The sequence below is a fragment of the Lissotriton helveticus genome, chromosome 1_1, assembly GCF_964261635.1.
Source record: "Lissotriton helveticus chromosome 1_1, aLisHel1.1, whole genome shotgun sequence".
Classification (NCBI taxonomy): Eukaryota; Metazoa; Chordata; class Amphibia; order Caudata; family Salamandridae; genus Lissotriton; species Lissotriton helveticus.
In genome coordinates this window covers 1346595692-1346613299 of record NC_136057.1, presented here as the reverse complement: position 1 = coordinate 1346613299, position 17608 = coordinate 1346595692, and the positions used below count along the sequence as shown (strand labels likewise).

General features: G+C 44.0%; 1 protein-coding gene across 2 annotated transcripts in view; it reads right to left on the bottom strand.

The window, feature by feature from the left end:
* The window catches only part of LOC144823991 (uncharacterized), a 60404-nt gene that overhangs the window by 2639 nt on the left and 40157 nt on the right, over positions 1-17608 (bottom strand). For both annotated transcript variants that reach the window (XM_078683006.1, XM_078683014.1), the window contains exons 4-5: positions 13789-13902; positions 13440-13550 (exon numbers count right to left, since the gene is read on the bottom strand). In XM_078683006.1, coding sequence (XP_078539132.1) covers positions 13440-13550; positions 13789-13902 — 225 coding nt within the window. The remainder of the gene's footprint in view (positions 1-13439; positions 13551-13788; positions 13903-17608) is intronic.

Here is a 17608-nt window from a genome sequence, read left to right as displayed (position 1 = left end):
TAATGCCCTCAGCACTAAGAGTCCAAAAGAAGGATCTTCACTTCAGGAGGGGCCTGATGCAGCGACAATAAGGTTAATTGTTCAATGATAGACTATAGAGTTGTAGAACTATACAGTAGTATACAATGTAGAAATATGTGTACACGTACAGTAATTAAAATTGATGACTCCCTGAAGAATTTGGGAAATAAATAAAATAAATATTAGGTGACTATTAATGGATGTGTAAGTCATTTAGTTCACCTAACCGTACTACCCGACCATCCAACTGTCACATTCAACACATTTAAAGAAGAAATATATAATGTCCTAAGTCAGGAAATGAGCACAGCAGAAATGCTGTATCAATGGCTTAATGTGCTGGAAGTTTAAAGAAAGTGCTGAACACAATAGGACTTTTTATGAAAGGTAAATAGAAAGCAAAAATATGGAAACATTTTTGTAAATGGATTCTATGAAGAATAGGGATAGATACGTATATGGAAGAGATTTTAATATATACTTTATATGTAATATGTATTAAAGAATTTGAAGTATTGTTTAATAAGGAAACTTACTAAATATAAGTCTTTGTTAGATCATTTCACAACGTGTGTGATGAATATCATTTGAGACTACGGGGATTGTTGCTGGCATGTAGATAAAGCTGGGTAAGATAAGCCTCTGTCTCAGAGACATTTAGTGAGACTACCTCTCTCCACACTTGCAGCAGGGACTAGACATAAAAACATGCAAAAAGCACAGCATGATCACGGATTTTACATAATGGCCTCTCAGACTACTAGCTAAGTGTCCCCTTGAAAAATTACTGAAGTGGGTTTCGGAGAAATAGAAGTTTTTGAGAACGCACGCGATATCAAATTAAGCCTGCAGAACTGGCAAGTTGTATCAATGATAAGCTCTCCAGGACATTTCAGAAAGGACATTTGTGGAAATGACCTATCAGGAGCAAAGAGAAAGCCTTCCCATCACCTGAAACAGTTCTGGGTTTCATCGCATTTGAAATCTTCGTAAACAGGCAGATTCAGGTTTGCTGATTGAGATCATATTAAAGCACCCAAATGGAATTACAGAAAGGAGTTGGAAAAGCCCAGAAGGAATATTACAGTTGTGAAATAGCTGAGGCGGATTACAGTACAAATAAGCAGTCTAAGCTGTTTGAAAATGTTGACCCAGACAGTTTACTTGGAATACAAAGTTCTTGCTTGCGTGGAGCTGGCTGATGGGTTTGCTGGTGTCTTTTATAAAAATATAACAGTGCTAAGTTTAGAAAACTGCAAACTTCCTACTTGGATCAAAGGAGTCTGGATATCACCTGTTTAAAGAAAGTCCTTTAGCTTTAGAAAACTTCCAGTATGCCCTCTGATTTATAAAATGTGCAATGCTTCCCTTTAACTGGGGTTAGCAGCCCACATTCAAAGTACTTTTACAGGAAGGGAATATGTCCTCCATAAAATCTGACTAATTTGAGGCAAACCTCCAACCTCCCAACAGTGGTCAAGGTAGGTGAGCAAGTGGTCCAAGCCCTACTCTAGGACCAGACTGAGCTAGCTGAGCTATAGGATTTCGCCCTGCCAGGGTTTCACCCCACACATAGGACTGAGAAGCCCTGTTCAACAGAATACTCATTTCTCTCAGTCTGTGGTTGCCAGCAGTGCAAATATTATGTGATTTAAAATGTGCCACCTGCTGCTAGATGTTTTAATAGCGAGATTAGGCCAAACGATCGCAGATAAATCCTGGTGAGCTTCAATCCCAGAAGGAAAGCCCTAACAAATAAAGGTGATAACGTTCCTCCTAGAAAGTGACATGAGAGCCGCCCTTCAAGTCCACTGGTATCTGAAGAGTGGCTTTACCCTTCTCCATGGCCTTGCAGACTCTACACTGTCCGCCTAACCCCCCTTAAAGACATCCTTCATGCCACAGCACGCCTCAAGTGCCAACAGACATATGACCACATCTAGGCCACCCTGATGGAACTCTAATGGCTTCCTTTGCCAACCTGCGCTGTCATCAGAACCACCTACAACATCTATACAAGAATCACCTACAACTATTCGGTTGACACTCTTAAAACCTCTGGTGGCTGTCTGCACACCCACAGCCAAATGCCATCAAACTGGAGACAAAATGGAAAAAGAAAGCTAAAGCAGCAAGCCATGTCTATTTAAGGAACATCCTTGTGTCTATCAGGACCACCATAACCGTGTCCCAATGTAAGAAATACCTTAAGACAAAAAGTTGCTTACTTTTGGTAAGGCTCTTTCTGGTGTATAATCTAACCGCAGAGTCCTCACCTTTGAATACTTCCCAGGTTCTAGTCTGGATCCAGAAACTTTTGTTAGTGGCGCTCTCACAAGTTGCTATGTGGCACCATAGTGCTACGTGTTGGCTCTGAAAGTGACAGGATCTAAGCCACATAGGATCCTATGCTTATTTTGAAATGAGCCCTTGGGAGAGCCAGGTCCTGGGGGCATTTGTTATAAAAAGGAGGGACCCCTCATACGGTTCTTCGAGCCCGGGGACCACCACCTCTGCGGGGCTGAATTTACATATTGGAGGGGAACCATGTGTACCACCCTCCATGGGCTCTTTAGAGCCCAGGTGACCACCACCCCCACCGGGAATTTACAGCAAAAAAGAGCGGGGGCCATGAGGACCCTCGCTCCACAGGGACCACCACCTCCCTGGGGCCAGCTAATAAATAACATCAGGGCCCCTCCAGGACCACCTGTAAGTTCCACCCAGCAGGATTACTGAGAGGTCATTGGATGCCCCGCCCCCTTTGTCTTGCACTCTGTAAGCCCCTAGCCTAGCCTAGCCGATATGGGGTGAAACTCCAAAACAGGTCCCAGGATGCTTGTTTAAGGTCCAGAGAGGACCCAGCTTGACAATTCGGGCTGGACTGTTCCCATAAGGAGCAGGGTCAAGACTGATTCGACTATGGCTGGGTCTAAACTGGGGTGGCATGGTGAGCAAAATAAAAATGGATTTAACCCAGATGTCTTGACTGGGGGTGAATGTTTGATTTACTCAGCATTCAGTCCATCAGTTGTTGCTAAAACGACTATCAAAATCAATGAGATATACAGAATCTAATATTGCTATATGAACTGTTGCAGATTCCATGCACCAGAAATAAGAAATGTGGTACATCAATACCATCTAGTGCCACGCTATCAACTGAACGTCTAAATGTAAGGTCATATAAATAGAGATATAAAAACTCAGACGATAGCGAGTTAATAATGAGATTTTTCTGATTTTATCCAGTCTACTCTTTTTCTTTTCTTATTTCTATATGCATTAGATCTTTGTTATAATTTTAATTACAATGGCCTATCAAAATAAGGGCACATATATATAAATGAATGTGCATATCAATAATTGTAACAGATTGCGATTGTAACAGATTGTGATTATGTTAATGTGTTTTAGTATGAAATGTTTATCATTTGTAAAGTAATTGATGATTAACAATGTGTTGTTTTATTGTTATATTAAATGCTGGCACTTAGTATACATTCTTTATCGTTTTCAGATAAAGTTGTGGCTATTCCTGACGAAGGCCTATTTCACGCCGAAACGCGCCAAGACTTAACCATTGCCACGTTTTGGTTTTTATTGTATTTTCATGAAGAGAAATTATGTTTTGAATACATTGAATCTTTTTGATATTTTTAAATAATGAAGATGATTTTAACAATTGATTATTAAATAATTTGAAATATATTTGAGCATTTTTTGATCTGTTACATTGAGCTTAATAACATTGAGTGATAGTGTAAACTGTTCAGTTGCCTACCAGTTCTTTTCCATTATATGTCCCTTGCTCGCTGTGCCACTGGATTCATTGTGGCCTGGCTGATGAGGGGTCAATTAGTCTGACATAGTGGGGCTGCTGAGAGCTGGTCTTTTCCAACCACACCTCCTGGAGCACTACTGGTTGGGGGATAAAGTCTCCTTGGAAGCTGAGAGTCCTTGGGGGCCAAGAACCCCTCCTGTTACCACCAATAAGTCCCACACAGCGGGATTGCTGAGAGCTCATTGGTTGCCCTCCTCCCCTTTATTCACCCACTGTACAGACCCAATCAGCCACTCACAAACCCATACAGCCACTCACACACCCACTCAGACATCCACATAACCACTAACACACCGAGTCACAGACCCACACATGCACTCACACACCCACCTCACAGGCCCATACAGCTGCTCACACATCCATACACAAACCCATATTGCCACTCACACATCCACTCACAGACCCATATAGTCACTCGCCCACCCACTCACAGACCCATAAAACCACTCACAAACCCATATAGCCTCTCACACACCCAGGTAGACGCCTATACAGAAACTCACATACCCTCTCTCAAAGTTTACGATTAGGAACTAACATTTTTTTTTTTAACTTAGAAATTCACTGAAAAAATGATAACATTACAGGGACGCTATGGTTAGGAAATACAATTTAAAAAAACATAGAAATTCACTGAAAAAACAAAGGTTACAGGGACATTAGGGTTAGGGTGAGATTCCAATTGTACAAAACCATTGAAATTCAGCACCTGTAGTTACCTGAGCTAACTAGAACTTACGCCCCCACAATGCACTGCTTATGACCTCACATTTTACATCACTCATCACATGGTCACTGACGTCATGTATGACATCATCCACAAAATCACTCAAACACCTATACAACCACTAATACACCAACTTACACATCTACACAACCACTCACATGCCCCTTCACAGACCCATATAATTACTCACACAACCACTAACTAATCCATAGAGCCACTCATACACCCACTGACTCACTCAATAGCCACTCACAAATCACTCACTCACCCATACAGTACTTATACAACCAGTCAGACACCCATACAGCAACTCACACACTCATCCCTACAGCTACTCACATACCCACTTATTCACTCATACAGCCACTCACATACCCAATCACTTACCAGACTCTCAAAACAGCCACTCACTCACCCATACAAGCACTCACACACCCAGCCTTTAATGCACATATTCACACATCCATACAAGCACTCATACATCAACTCACTCACCCATACAGCCATTCACACAGACACTCAATCTCCAATACAGGCACTCACATGCCAACTCATTTAACAAAACTCACTCACCTCAATCAATCAAATAAACTTTATTCGGTTTTTATTCAGAAAACCATAAAAGTTGCACAGATACAAGTACATAAAAACAATTATATGTTAAAACACGATTTAAAAAGTTATCCTGTACCGCAAGCTAAATCAGCCAAACTAAAAAAATGCGTAGATCAACAGACTTTACACATCCATGCAGGTCCTAGATTTCACAGAAGTTTTTAAAAACCCTACTATAAAAAAGATACAGTCCTCTTTCATCAGTTGGAGATACACAAGGGCAGGTCGAACCTGTCTAAAATTCATTCTTTTTAAAATGGGAACCAGAAAATGCCTACGGGGGTTTCATACAGTTTGCATGAAAACAAGAAGTGCAGCAAATCATGCTGAGCCTGTCCGTCGCAGCCGCAGGGGGCTAGCACTTGACTTCTACTATAGCCCTTAGGTCTGGTTAGCAGAAGGTGGAAAAGATTAATCCGAAACCTGGTTAATAAAAACTTCTCATGTGTTGACAGAGACCCCATAAGTTAAGGTTCCTTCATCGGAGTTGTTTTAAGCATTAAATACATATGAACACTGGGTTTCAGCACCTCCTCTGCTTCCCTATCCAGTTTCCTTAAAGTCAGGAAGGCTATCTTAGTTCCACATCCTTCTTGACGATAATCTCAGGCTTAAAAAATAGATCACCCTACCCTATCCCTTCAAAACTATTTTTAATATACCTAAGCCAGGGAATACAGGCTGAATTGTCAAGGGACATATACTCTCTTAGAATCAGATGGTTGAGAGTTAAATCTTTATTTAGCCAACAGTTTAACCAGAAGATCAGGGGTCACAGAGCAAGAACATCGCTTAGGTATGGGACCCCCAGTTCCTTGTGGACCGCTAAATTAGAGGTTCCACGCGGAACACATAGTAAACATTTCAAAAAATCATTCTCCACTACCTGGAGGGAATCTGCGGCAGTGTATCCCCAAATTTCACTACCATACGTAGCTATGGCCAAGCTTTTGGCTTGATAAACTTGCAACATAGCTCCTGTTGGTTTCTTCCCTATTTTAGAGGCAAAATTAAAAATTGCTGTGTTTACCCGAGCCAGATCCCCTTTTTTTCTCAAAATTAGGGGACCCCATTTAACTTGGTCGTCAAAAAGAACCCCTAAGTAGGAAAATACGTTTGTGCGGGGGAACTTAGCGGGGCCAACGCTAAAATGAAAACTCTTTTTTGAATGTTGCCCCACTTTCATGACATAGGACTTTGAATTGTTAATTGACAGGTCTGATCAGTCATGAATCTAGAGAACGTAGTTAAAAGGGATTGCAAACCCAATTCAGTCCTGGATATGAGGACGGCGTCGTCCGCATATAGCAGGGCGGGGATGCAACGCCGCCCTACACAAGGGTAATCAACTCCAGATGCTCTTAGGTCATTTATGTAAAAATTAAATAACAAGCATTTACAATGCAATAGTTTCGCCTTTGGAGAAGTTAGAGCTATTGGCATTGTAAATGACAAAATTTGTATTTATGTGTTGGTTTTGAAAACAGATAAATAAATGGCATTGTCATTTACATTGCCAATAGCTTAATCACTCGCAAATGTGAGAACTATTGTACCCTACGGACGAGCTCAGCAGACAGCAATTACTAGCAGACAGCAATTACTACCACACACACACACACCCAGAGCCCCACACACACACCCAGAGCCAGCCCCGCACACCCAGAGCCAGCCACACACACCCAGTGCCAGCCACAACCAGAGCCACACACACACACCCAGAGCCCCACACACACACACAACCAGAGCAGTCACATACACACACACACTGGAGCAGTCACACACACACACTGGAGCAGTCACACACACACACACACTGGAGCAGTCACATACACACACACACACTGGAGCAGTCACATACACAAACACACACACTCTGGAGCGGTCACATACACACACACACTCTGGAGCAGTCACATACACACACACACACACACACACTCTGGAGCAGTCACATACACACACACCCATGAACAGTCACACACACACACCCAGGAGCAGTCACACACACACACACACACTCTGGAGCAGTCACATGCACGCACACACTGGAGTAGTCACACACGCACACACTCTGGAGCAGTGCGCACATGCGCGGCTCTTAACCATATGTCAGACAGCAGGCGGCAGCTTGTCATGCACCCCCCTACCCCGCACACCGCGCCCCTCCAGTAACCCACCGAGCTAATGAAGGTCAGTGGAGTGACGCTGACCGCCCCTCGTTACCACATTGTAAAGTTGTATCCGGCCTCATTGAAGTATCAGCAATATTAATCTTGATTTGTAAAGTATCTATAATCCTACATGAACAATTGTCACTTTATGGTAACTTTATGCATTTTTTAACAAAAGATAACGAAAAGCATAAAATATATTTTTCTATATAATAAATTACATAAAAATCTGACAGTACTTGTGCATGTGTGTAACTTGCCTTTTGCCTTTCTAGCACTACGTTTCAATCGCCTCGCTTAGGCTTTATTTTCCCAATTGTTATTTCCCCTGTACTAGGCACTTATCGTGTTCACAGGGGCCATGCATTTTTTACAGATTTATTGTAACTGGATCCAGTCTGTTTGCAGTGTGGTTGCAATTGTGTTCCTTGTTGTTCTCTAAGCCCTGTCTGTGCAAAGATGCTGCAGTGTACCTGGTTCGGTGAACGGGAAAGTGCAATATTGCAATGCTCTGGGTGTGTATACAAAGTTCTATTGTAGTATGCCCACTACGCCTGAAATTCAGGCTCACCTCTTTACTCGTCTTCAGCAGCTCTACTCACCTTTGGGTACTGGGGCTGTTGTTAGCCTCTTGGATGGGATGTTGCAGGCTGTCACAGGGCGGACTCTCATTCTCACGTGCCGGTGGTAGATCAGGGGTAGTGCTCTGGACGAGTGGTAGTTGAGGAGCAACAGGGATGGGAGGCGCGGGGCCACCTTTACATCCTGCAGGAGGTTTAACGTTGGGTTTGACACTGAGCCTGGACCTACGGAGCATCTCCACTCGCAAACAAGGGGCACGGGGCACAACCAGCAACTGCCGCGCTATCCTTCTTTAACAGGCTGCCTCCAGCCACCGGAATTAACAAACCAGGTAGAGTCCATGACAGCCTGGGTCACATGGGCGAACTGCGGCTCGCTTGTAATGACGTCATTAGACGGCACACGCTTTTTACGTTCCAGAAGGCGGGAGGGGTAAAGCAGTCCCTGAAAACCGATAACATTTCGAGTCACCGAGGAACGCTGATATTCCGAACTCAGCCACTACACTAAATATGTCTCGATGCGGACCAATGTTTACAAAGAAACTGTTGTTGGGGGCCGGTTCAGCTCACACCGATAACATTTCGAGTCATCGAGGAACGCTGATATTCCGAACTCAGCCACTACACTAAATATGTCTCGATGCGGACCAATGTTTACAAAGAAACTGTTGTTGTTGGGGGCCGGTTCAGCTTCTTCGGGTGTTGCAGAGAGAAGGAGGGGGGGAGGCCAGCGGAGCCGAGCAGCTCACGGAGACCACAGGCAACCAAATGACAAAAACATGGCTTGAAAAAGAAAAAAATAAAACACCGCCCACCGCCGCATGACGTAGGGAAAGGGGTGGGATGAGTAAAAATCGCGGGAACGCCCACGAATCTGCTCCGGCAATGACAGGCAGATCTGTCTTCCAATGGCTAGCCTCCATTTATGGAGCTAGCCAATGGAAGCCAGAGGCGGGAGAAAGCTCCATACTTGTTTACAAAAGTTTTCGCCTGCGCGATACTGCTTGCGCAGTAAACGCCAGGCGAAACCTAAAAAAGGAGCCAGAATGCATCCTTGCCGGACTCCCCTTTTAATCTCAAAGTCCCTAGTGACGTGCAAATCCTGTGAAAACCTAACGTTAGCTTTAATTGAAATGTGCAGGTCCTCAAGAAAATGAACAATACTCTTCTCCACCCCCATTGCCCTCATGGACTGCCACAGTTTGGCCCTATTGACACAGTCAAACGCAGATGACAAGTCCATGAAGGCGAGATGGATTGTTCCGGGGCGAACAACAGTATATTTGCTCAGTATTATAGATAAATTAAGACACTGAGCAGCGGTAGAGCGCCCTGGCCGGAATCCATACTGGACCTCCGACATGATCTCATGCTCCTCTGCCCATGTTGATAGTCTCTGTAAAAGAATACGTCCTACCACTTTTACCACTGAATCAATGAGCGAGATCGGTCTATAACAGTGGGTACTACTTCTATTGCCCTTCTTGAAAACAGGGACTATAGTGTAACAGGCCCAAGACAGGGGACAGCCATTCTTTGCCGCTACAATAAACACTGCCTCCAGTATCGGGGCCCAGAATGGGGGGGTCCAACTTAAATAAGTCTGGGGGGGCATCCCATCTGGGCCTGGTGCTTTATTAATAGATAGCCCCATAATACCAGCCATAAACTCACCCCTTTCAAAAGTTATTACAGGGTCCTTTATATCCCGGCTTTCTTGGCAATTAAGCTCAAGAGGGCAGTCAAACATAGATTTAAAGTGGAGCACCCACTCCTCCTCTGTGATGTGTGAGTCTAAGGTCCCCCCTTTCTGATCAAAAAGGGGCCGATTCACAACACTCCAGAACCTCAAGCTGTTCCCAAGAGTGCTTGAGTCAATCAGCTACCTCCAAGCCTCTTCCTTCAGGGCACCCTTCCGTTTAGCCAGGGCTGACTTATATTCCTTTCGACAAGCACAGACCTCAGATTGAGTTCTTGGTTTGACTGACGAGCTTCCCTCAACCTCTTTGCTGCTTTGGAGCAAAGGGAGTCAAACCATCTGGGGCCATGTGAGTCATTTCTACTAGGTGGAGCACTTGGAATTTCACCCACTTTTTGCGCTATTGACTCATATGCACCAAGAATCTCATTAGGGGAGGAACCCACAGTTGTACATAATGTTAACTCGCGTGCACAAGATACTTTTACTTCGTTATGGAATTTATCTGGGGACATCTGGGACCATTTTAATCTGTGCTTGCCATCCGTCGGTCTCAGTGCACCCCTGGTTGAAACATCACCAAGCTTTCCTGTTAATGAGCCCGTCATATGAACTGTTAATGGATTATGGTCACTAAATTCACTCTCCACAATGTTAAAACCATGAAAAGATAATTGCGAAGAAGAAATTAAGATAAAATCAATAAATGACCCCTTACTGTGCCCTTTAAAAGTTGGCACAGGGAACTTAGTTTGCGGGCAGTTAAAGACATCAGGGCCACCATATCCAGTTCATTTATCATATTGTTCAACAGTTCTCCCTGAGCATCATATTGTTCAACAGTTCCCCCTGAGCATGATCAAAGTGAAAATCCCTCAGTTGAGATATAAGATGGATTACCATTGTAAGGGGGGGTATAGTACCGACTAGAGTGGGCTAGAAGGATTCACTACATGCATTAATGGTCTTTAATATGCTCTGCCCTCACATGATGACTAGACTCTTTGTTTTTTCCTGTATATATGTCAATGAAGGGGAGCTGCGGTTGCTTTGATGGACCGGTCGACAGAGGTGGCGCTTGAGGGGGGCCTTGTCTGTATTATGTGCATTATTCCACACAATTGACCAACCTACTGTGCTGTAGAGAAAATGTTGTCAGTAACGCATGATTGTACCTTATATGGCGCTCAACTGTACTCAATGCTTCACTTTGTCTTTAACAAAATGCTAAACAAAGTTTAAAAATAAAATAAAATGAAAAGCTATCATATGGGGGCAATCCAACTCAGAGATACAAGATGTTGTTGGATTACCACAGGGGTGTATGTTAGAAACAAAAAGATTATGTATGATGGGGCCAAAAGATTGTCTTATAATCGCTCCCAAAGTAGTAATGTTACAGGCCTCGTAAGGACACTGACTCATCTGTACAGCCACTTACACAGCTACTCACTCGCTCATACTGCCACGCACACAACCACACACTCACCGACTGAGCTACTCACACACCTACTTATACACCCATACAGCAACTCACACATCCATACAGCCACTCACATACCCACTCACACATGGATACACACAGTCACTCACATAATTTATATTGGAAGTAGCATAACCTATATGTTTAACAATCAAACTCTCACATAAAACTTGCACATGGATGATGTCATTTGAGATTTTATCAGTGAGGACAATGTCATGAGTGATGTAATGTAATATGTGAGGCCATAAGCAGTGCATTGCTGGGGCTTAAGTTATAGTAAGCTAGGTAACTATATCCCATACATTTCTATGGTTTTGTACGAGTGAAATATGAGCCTAACTAGAACGACCCAGTGACTTTGGCTTTTTTAGTGAACACACACACACCTGCATTACCTAAAGACTATCTCATCAAAAACAACCTGGCCCTGACCCTGAACTGGACAGTGCTTTCACAGAACAGATTCAGAAAGACACAGGATAGCACCCTTTCTCACACTGGAAGCATGTTAAACTGGCCCCACGGCTCACTACTCAATCTCATGATGTTTTGGTCTCATTATCATATTAATGTCCTATAAATTAACCCCTTGAATGCTGATGACGGCCCCCATCCGTCATGCACTACGGCGCTCGTGTGCTGATGACGGCTGGGGGCCGTCATAAACCTGCCCACTCGCGATTCTGCCGCACAGGCGCAGAATCGCGGCAGCATGCAAGGGGTTAAGATGTTCGTTTTCACAGCTTTTCTGCGTGAATGATGTGGCTCAATAAATACACGTAATTCTTCAAACTGCACTCTAACACATTCAACATTTAAAAGGTCAAATTCCAGCTCAGGGAACTTGTTCAGCGTGAACAGAGAAAGACGTACAGCTAATTGTTACACTGAGAGAAAACCACACATATAGCCTACGAATGGTCAGACTGATCCTGCAGGGCATCCATTGTTAAGCAGAACTAGAAATGCATATGCTGGATTTATACAAAATGTTATTAACACATTCACTGCATCAGGTGAGGTGACTGCTGGACCTATTCTACATTTCGTGGTAAACAAAAGGAGCTTCTACAATCCTTCTGGGGACCTTCGACCAATACCCATATTTCTGCTCCAGGTAGGTTAGCCACCCCATGCCACATAAACCCAGTCAACCATCAGAAGATGCCTCGTGATCCTTAGCTTGCAAAGCTCTGTCAAACCTGGCCGAACGACCTCAATCAATCAGATTAGCCCAAAACACCCTGCAATGGTCTGATTTGTCAAGGATTTGCCAAAATGCCCCAAAAGATAAAAGGGGGCGAGTTTTCTAATGCAGGGTCTGCAGCTGGGCTAATGTGAAGGAAAAAACACTAGACCTCCTGTCCTCTAGATTTCCAATGGTACATCTGCGCATTCCTGAACTTCCCTTTTCTCCCCATCCCTCGATATGTAAGAGCGTCAACATCCAGGTTGTGCTAGTGCTCTGAAGTGGCTGTAATGATGCATGGCTGCACTTGACAAATCAAACAAATGTTTGAATACATAAAGTCCGGAATGCCCCATACCTCTGATGAAAAAGTATATTCTAAGTAAAATAAAAAGTTGTTGGGTGAAATGCTTGAATTAAATTAAGCCATCTGTAATGACTTGGGCAAATTTTGGGCCATCATTTGTTTGTTCACCGTACCACTCGGAGACCGAGAACAGTCTCGGTTTTGATCCAATAGGAACAGACTAGCCTGGATTTCAAACCCAGGTCACTTCTAGATTGGAACACAAGCAACCCTCCCCTTTTAGACTATTTAGGCCTTATTAGTGAGATGCCAAAGGGGATGTTGGATGGAGCGTTTGAGCAAATCAAACACTCACCCCCAGTCAACTGATCTGGGTTTAATCCATCACCATTCTTTAGCTAACTCCACCACCCCAGTTCAGCCATGGCCATATGCAAATCAGTCTGACCCTGTGCCTCATGGGAACAGTCCAGCCCGAACTGCCAAGCCATGTCTTCCCTGGACCAGAAACAAGCATCCTGGGACCGGTTTCAGGTTCATAACCCTCATCAGCCAGGCTATCTTGAATCCAGTGGCAGAGCGATCAAGATTGAATTATTAGTGAGATGCATTATTAGTGAGATGCAGCTTTATTTCTATGTCAGCGAGCATGAGCCCCGTAGCTGAAACCAAACGGCAGTTAAACATAAATGATAGAAAGTCTATAGACTGTGTTTTTTTAAATGTTGTCAGCAGGAGCTTATATTGCTATCCTATGTCTGCAGTTCTAAGCATCAAGACATCAAGTACTCACCTGCAGGGCTGTCAGTGCACTCTTTTTTCCGAAAGTTTAGATTGTCAATGGAACAGCGCTCTCCCTCTTCTTTTATTTGAAATGAAACTACTGATGTGGCAATCACCTGATCTGTTATTAAAATATGCAAGTACAGTATATTAGTATATTATACAGACACACATTAAACAGTGGTGTGGAAAACAAGATTGGGATGGAGCTAGCCTATCAATTGACAAGAATTCACAATTTATCTAAATAGGTTATTCATTAATCAATCCATCTTTAATAACAATGGCAGAGCATCTCCAGCTTGATGAAAAGTGGCCAGTCATGGTTAAAGCAGCATTAAGGAGCATTCTTTACACACCTGGGCTGACACTGGTGATGCTTTGTGTACTTTCCACGTCAAGATGCTCAATATACGTTCCTCTTGGATCTTCTTCACTCCCCAAAGAGATGTTGGCATCGATAAAAGGAAGCTCTAAACACAAGTTGAAACTATTTAATTATAAGATGGGGACAGAGAACCAAAACTAAAGTGTACCCCTTGAGTCAGTGGAAAAATACTTTAGGAATAACCACAAGCAGAAACCCACACAATAACTTTTCCAGGCAGCCTTGTAACTGTAAGGGCAGTTTTATAGACGACAATAATGCACTTCGCGATTGCTTACATGTAACTGTGGACTCACACAAATAAATTCCCAACGTAAAACAATCTATTATATACTGATAAGGGCTTAGAATTATTCAAAACGAATTGAAGGATGCTAGACTACACATATGCGCTGGAGAGGCATCCTAAAATAGTGCTAGTGACATACATTTAGAGGTGCTGGGCACTATGCAGTTCCTGGTGAAGGTAATCATGTTCCTACTAACTGATCTGCCAACAATTTCCAGCAGCTGCAAATAGAGAACATATAACAGTTTTTGGAGCTCGCAAGGTCACCTATATAGTTGTTACCCCCTCCACCAACCTCATTTGGGGGGGGGGTGTTGAGCCAAATTGGTCTGAAAAAGCCATGTCAAAAACACAGGTGGTGAATTCTCAACCATACCTCCTAAGAACAGACAAAATTCTTCCTAAGCTTAAAAAACTAGCATTTGCAATGCAATAGGTCTCCCAGCATTAAAGTTTGAGTTACTGGCATTGTAAATGACAATGCTTTGCATTAATTTTTTTTCTTTAATTTGCAATTGGTATATAAACATTGTTTGTGAATGGTTAGCTGTTGCTTATGCTAAGCAACGTTGGCAGTCATATAGAGTGCTAGTCTTGCTTGTTATAAGCATGCTGATTTAAAGCACTCTGTGATACCTGCAGGTAAAGTTTGCGCCATATAAAAGTGAAAACTAATAAATAAATAAAAAAAAGCCTACCTGTACCACGTCCACCAGACCATAAATAACATGCAAAAAGAAAATACCATTCACCATCTCCTTCTAGAAATGGGGCTGCCAGGCCATAGACAATAAAATCCATTAACACCCAGGCACAAACGCAATTAACTGTAATTGTTTTATTTGTGGTGTCCCAGAGTGATGTGTTGGTGTCCCCGAGTGATGTGGTGGTGTTCCCGACTGATGTGGTGGTGTCCCCGAGTGATGTGGTGGTGTCCCCGAGTGATGTGGCGGTGTCCCCGAGTGATGTGGCGGTGTCCCCGAGTGATGTGGCGGTGTCCCCGAGTAATGCGGCGGTGTCCCCGAGTAATGCGGCGGTGTCCCCGAGTAATGCGGCGGTGTCCCCGAGTAATGCGGCGGTGTCCCCGAGTAATGCGGTGGGGTCCCCTAGTGATGCGGTGGTGTCCCCGAGTGATGTGGTGGTGTCCCCGAGTAATGCGGTGGTGTCCCCTAGTGATGCGGTGGTGTCCCCGAGTGATGTGGTGGTGTCCCTGAGTGATGTGGTAATCTTTATTTTTTTCTAATTACAATGAACATGAAAACAGCAAACTATTTATTACAATGTCTTGGAAAACCCACGGGCCCTTAGTTATGTACAATTCTGGCTCGTTCAAACTGTCCCCTTTTCTAAAGATACAATTGCATCTACCTGCTTCTAGATGCCAGAGCACTGAGACACGACTGAGGGATGTTTCAAATAAATACTGGTGCTATACTCAATGGGGATTATTTACACCTTTTAAAATAATGCTGCACATTTTAAAATAATTTGAAAATCAAGAACTGTGTACATGAATGTTTTAGAAACTCTGCAACATATATTGTAACATCATTGAATTAATACTGCAATATTTTAGTAGTCGGGAATTGACGGATTCTGTATTTTCTCTGAGCCTGAATTCCTATGACCTATTGAGAATATACACTACAATTTGATGCTGACAGCGACTTCATAACACCTTATTTGAGTTGTTGACCAATCGTAATCAGTCATTATTACATTTGCCACTGATAACAAACGGAGGTTACAGGATGCTGCCTGAGTATATTGTAGTAATTACATTTATTCATTTAATACAAGGAAGAGTGCTGCCGAAACCCCATCATCATATATTATAGTACTTTGCCACTGACCTCATTTTGGGGACATGGTTCTTTAAAGTAATGTACTAATCTAATCCCTTATGGAGATTTTTAATGGGAGTGTTTAACCGGGGTGTCAACGCATTTAACAGATCCGAAACCGCCTGGCCTCGGGTATTAGAAGCAACCGTTACTACACTGGGTATGCAGGATTTATGACCTCTATATCCTGGGATTTCAAGCAACTGATTCGACATAGCAAATGTGGGAACCGTTCTTTGGGTCTACTTTTTGTGAAGCTATTAGTGCCAATGTGCCCCTTTCTCATGTAATCTGATTCAGAAAATAATTTTACTACATGGGTGGTTTGTCTTGTTGCACCGCACTGTTCACAGCGTGTATCCTCCTCCACTTAGTCCTGGTGCTGGAATATTGTGAATTAAATGATGACTGTGGGTGCACACAGGCTCTATCTACCATTGTGGATTTTGCTACTGAAAATATTGCTAAATCGCGGGTGCGCAGATCGGACTCTTGCTTTGCGCTCTTGACGGCTACATTGTACCTCTCACACAAGTACTCTTGGCTCAGGATTAGCATACATTAATTCCTGAATGAGGATAGGCAGACTATATTTGTGTATTCTGCTACATATTTGTTGGTCTGGGGGATTAGGGGCACGGGGCTGGGATCAAATCCTCTTGTATGCTCGTATTAGGATACGGATTTCACTTTGGGGGCGTGGTGCCTTCTGGAGACCACTACCAGCGGGGTTTTTGGCACCAGTCAAAGCTTTAAAAAAAAATAAAATAAATAAGTGTGAGATCTTGCCTGGACATATCATGAAGCCTTCTATACAAACGTTTCTGTGAGAAGGGAGGGGGATCAGTTGTTGTGGCTAGGACCCGCTATCATTAAGTATTCTCGCATTTTGCCCCCACTGCGAGATCAATTTAATAATGAGGGCAGACACCGAGAACGTGCCTCTGGGAATCGTCCAGAGGAAAGTGATGCTCTAAACTGGTGTTCATGGTGTAGTATGATAATGATTTCACATACGAGGTATTCGTCAAAGTTTGATTTATTGACAGCTGCTGTTCTGTTGACTTCACAATACACAGATTGCCCTCGTGCACTACAACATAGCTTGGGTAGGATGGGGTTGGGGGGTAGGATGAGGTGGGTGGGGCTCTTGTGTCCATAAGCCAGCTGATAGTTTTCAAATGAGCCTGGCTTCACACTCTGTGGCCCCCGGGAGCCGGCTTGGAGACAGTGCCCCGCCTTCTATAGACTGGAGGGCCCCCGGTGTGGGCGGCCGTTGAGACCCCCGGGGCACGGCCTCCTCCCCGGGACTCCGGACCCTGCCCGCGCCTTACCCCGGTTGGTCTCTGCCGCATCTGCCTCTCTCTCAGGCCCGCTGGGGGTTGCTTACATCCCGGCTCTGGCTGCCTGCCCTCCGAGGCCTAGCGCTCCTCTTCACACCGGGTCTCCGAGGAGGGGATCTCCGCCGCTCCTTCCTCCTCTCCACCGGCCTCCTCCTTCCCCGGGGGCGCCTCACCGCACACGCACGAGAAGAAACGAAACCGAAACTTACAAGGTGCGCGTCGTAAGCTGTCTAAGGTAGAAGCTCACGCGCGCGACCCAATCCCAAGGCGCTCGTCGGAATCCGACTCTGCCATGCTGTCTCAATGCTGCGCATG